Here is a 4,006-nt window from a genome sequence, read left to right as displayed (position 1 = left end):
TTGGTCCTGGTTTTCCCCTGTGGTGCTTTGGTGAACAGTGGTTCACCTAGCCCCTGATGCCCTCCCCTCATATATTTGCAAGCTGCCACCAAATCCCCCTGAAGACTTCTCTTTTCTAGGTTGAACAGTCCCAAATCTGTGAGTCTTTCCTCCTATGGCTTGCTCTTCAGGCCTTTAATCATATGAGTGGCTCTTTTCTGGACTCTGTCAAGCTTCTTTTAAGTTGATACATCAACTTAAAATCAAACTCTGCTGAGAATTTTGTTTCTGGCTATTGTTACAATTAACCTCTAAAAGAACCAAAAGAAAATGGGGGGAGAAGAAGTGAGGTGCACAAGGACACTGTTCTTTTCATTTTTTTTCAATTTTCTTACTTTGTGCATGACCGATTTCACCATTTCTTCAGTACATTCATTTAATTAATCAGTCTCTCGTGTCAGTTGTTTGGGTTCCACAAAAGATAATAAAAACACATATTTATTAAGATAGGAAGATGTGATTCTAAAGCTATAAAAAGTCAAAGGAATTTGCTTTAAAAATATGACTGGATTTCATTTTCATGGTACCTCTAAGAGCACACATGCAATCTTCAAAAACTGTTAGCTGACGAACATGCATTACAATATAGTCTCTAGTTACATGATTGCATAGAATGTTGCATGTATAGTAGGGCTGGGCGAAGCTTTGGGTGGTGATTCAATTCGGAGGAGATTTGGCCCAATTCGTGGCCAAATCTCCAAATCCGAATCGAATTTGGGGACCAATTTAAAGGTCCAAATCAATTCAAAGCTCTCCAAAGCTTCAGGAAAGATTCAGAGAGCTTTGATGATTTGGGCAATCCCCCATGGCTGCAACAGGGAGCTGCAGCCACCCCAAGCTGGTAAGTACTCGGGGCGGAGGAGGAGGGGCTGGGGGAGGGGATCATGGGGAGACCCCTGCCAGCCCTCCTGACCCTTGCCTCCCCTGCCCCAGCTCAGTACTTTAAAAAAAGCCCCGGTGCTCACCAGGTGCTGGCGGGCAGGGGGGCAATGCCCACTGCCCCCACTGCCCTGTACTGCATGGGGGGCTCTGCACGAGCCCCCCAACCCCCCCACAGCTGCCCAGCCTGAGCCAGCTCTGAGCCTTTAAGAAAAAAAAAGAAAAAAAAGGAGAAAACCCCAGGACTTACTGCTCCTGCGGCAGTCTCAGGGATTCAGGGGCTCATGCAGAGCCCCCCACATGGCGTGGGGCAGTGGGGATCACCCGCGCTGGTAGGAGCAGTGAGTCCAGGGGTTTTCTTGGGGGTTTTTTTCTTAAAGGGCCAGAGCTAGCCAGGGCAGGGCACCCATGGTGGGGCTGGGGGAGCAAAGTGTGTTGGGGGGGGTTGGGAGGTTCATGCAAAGCCCCCCACACAGCATGGGGCAGTGGGGGGCAGCGGGGATTGGCCCCTGCCCAGCACCACCTGCTGAATCGGGACTTCTTTTTCCAAAGAGCCGGGAGCTGGGGCAGGCGGAGCAGCCATTGCTGGGCTGGGAAAGCAAATGGGGGATGGGCCTGGCCTGGCTGATTCAGCCAAATCAAATTGGGACACCGATTTGACTCACCAGATCCAATCACTGTCCCCTGAAGCAGCCGAATCCAAATCTGAAGTGAATACTAGCCGCTTCGCATAGACCTAATATATAGTCTCACAGGGATATACAACTGATGTATAGCAATGAAAGAAGTTTACTTATATGGTGCAGTCTTTGATCAGAAGGAAAACTAGTTTTCAGTTGCAGAGTTACTCTAAATATTATTGCAAGAATTTTTTTAATAACTTATTTTCTCCTGAATGGATCAACAGATTTTGCTCAGGCAGACAAAGCATGGAAAATCCAGCCCCAGATTGCCAATTTCACAACATGTTAAGCAACTGAAAGACAGGAGCGAGAACATTAACTCTGGTGTAAAATCAACTCACTGAAGGACTCAAAATAACAATGATGTATTGATACTTGTGCTACATGAACCAGCGTGCAAGCATCAGAAAGAAGGGGTGGTGAAAGAAAGGGAAGTGAAATTTGGGCAAGCAATTACATCAGTCAAAGAATTACATCAGATGAAGCATCCCATAAAACACCACAGTATAAGTGCGTTGGTACAGTTAGAAACACTGTCACAAAAAACACATTTAAGGAAAAACTTTGAATTCTTTATTTTATTTTATTCTAGGGAATTGAAAAACAAACCATGACGCAGCAATATGTTTCTTCAGTGCGTCCAAAGAAACTGGTTTCCCAACATAACTCCTGCCCACAGAAATAACAGCTCCATCCAGAGGAACCGGCAACAAGACATTCATCCTATCCTGTCAAAGATGAAAAGAAAGCATCTGCGGGGGAAACAACTGTCATAGGAAGCAAAGCTCAGATCATTAGAGCAGGAACCTGGGAGTTAGGACCACTAAGTTCTATCTGTAGCTCTGATACCAGCTTGTTTCAAGCAATTTCACCGTTCCGTGCCTCAGTTTCCCCATCTTTAAATACAGGTAAATAGGAATGCTGGGAGACCAAATGAGCTAGTTAAATACAAGTCCTCTGCTGAAAGGCACTACATTATTATGTGTTATTTTTTTTCATTCCATACTGGAAACACCTTAATCCACTTTCTTTCCAAATAAGAGGGATGCCTGAAGGCTACCTAATTGCTTACCCCAAATTTCCTCTGCATTTTGTGTAGGTATATACAAGTCCAACAATCTAAGATGATGCATGTAGAGAGTGGGGAAGAGGTAGCTGCTCTACAATACAAGCATTCTCTCTCCACGTATGTTGTTTCTGAATCACCAGTATCTCACCCCAGACAGCTGCTGGGGGAGCATTTTTAGTTTATACAGTTTTAGAGAGGGGAATATGAAGTTCTACAGACAAGATGAAGGGAAGGGGTACAGTCATCTGTGAGGTACCTCTCCCTGGGAATCATGACATATTAATTCCTGGTTCCTGAACAGCACCAATTCCAGGACTGGTATTATAGACACTGAAGTCATCCTTGTTGGTGATGTGTAACTTCCAGGGGAACATATGCTTCTCAGAGGGCCTGTTTCTGCTCTGATACACCATGAGTTCAACATCCTGGTCAGAAAGCAGCCGAATCATGTCACCACTAAAGTCCCGGTAATTCAGAACAATATCTTCATGATCAAATTCCCGCCTGGGGAAGGAAAAATGGATTAAATTCTATTAACTTAATGCCAGGAAGTTACTGAACAATTAATAATGTACTAGAGACCCCTGCCCTCTACCTGGAACTCTAGAGGGATAGAAGCACACCCACTTTTCAGGGCTATTTAAGTCTTCCTATACCAGTGAATGAGATTTCAAAAACAACAACATTTTGCATTTGTATAATACTCTGCATGGGGTATATCATGCAAAGTACCATACTCCACTTTGACACTATCCAGATATGGAGAAAAGCATGGTTTGAATTATGGGGGACCTCGGAGGGGGGAGAAAATCATTTGAAAGTCATAACCTGAGTGGTCTCTGATTTTATTAGGGCATTGTGGTGGGCAGCCCAGTTTTTTTTGCAGACCCGCCCCCAAGAGTCAAAATGTAATTTGAACCCTGGAGAAAAGACCAGGGTCACTTTCCCCACCCCTTGTACAGATGACCCACAGAGAGCAACATCCAAGACAATGACTTGTTGATAATGCTATCAGCAATGTTTCTCACTAGGGAGGTTTTGTAGTGTTTGACTGCCAGTAGGCAATAGTGTTTTCAAACATCATTACAGAGTGCCAGATCATATGCTAAAGAAAGATGAATGGGAAATCATGTTAGTCAGAGGACGGGGGAGTAGGTATGCCTAGTGCATATCTCTGTTATTCAAAATTATTTTATAGATTTCATAGGCATTAGGGCTGGAAGGGACCTCAGAAGATCATCAAGTTCAGCCCCCTACCCAAAGGGCAGGAAGTCAGCTGGGGTCATAGGATCCCAGCAAGATAAGCATCCAATTTACTCTTGAAGGTGTTCAATGT

At 44.6% G+C, this 4,006-nt stretch overlaps 1 protein-coding gene and 1 long non-coding RNA gene across 3 annotated transcripts in view; one reads left to right on the top strand and one right to left on the bottom strand.

The window, feature by feature from the left end:
• LOC109316625 overlaps positions 1 to 2,574 on the top strand; it is a 6,824-nt gene extending 4,250 nt beyond the window's left edge. Inside the window, exon 2 of the long non-coding RNA XR_002102887.1 lies at positions 2,194 to 2,574. This is a non-coding gene — a long non-coding RNA (uncharacterized LOC109316625). The remainder of the gene's footprint in view (positions 1 to 2,193) is intronic.
• NCF4 (neutrophil cytosolic factor 4) overlaps positions 2,162 to 4,006 on the bottom strand; it is a 47,159-nt gene continuing 45,314 nt past the window's right edge. For both annotated transcript variants that reach the window (XM_019544846.1, XM_019544845.1), the window contains exon 10: positions 2,162 to 3,174. In XM_019544846.1, coding sequence (XP_019400391.1) covers positions 2,940 to 3,174 — 235 coding nt within the window. In that variant the 3' untranslated portion in view covers positions 2,162 to 2,939. The remainder of the gene's footprint in view (positions 3,175 to 4,006) is intronic.

The sequence above is a fragment of the Crocodylus porosus genome, unplaced genomic scaffold, assembly GCF_001723895.1.
Source record: "Crocodylus porosus isolate Cpor-Errol unplaced genomic scaffold, CroPor_comp1, whole genome shotgun sequence".
Lineage (NCBI taxonomy): Eukaryota > Metazoa > Chordata > Crocodylia > Crocodylidae > Crocodylus > Crocodylus porosus.
This window is presented reverse-complemented; position numbering and strand designations above follow the sequence as displayed.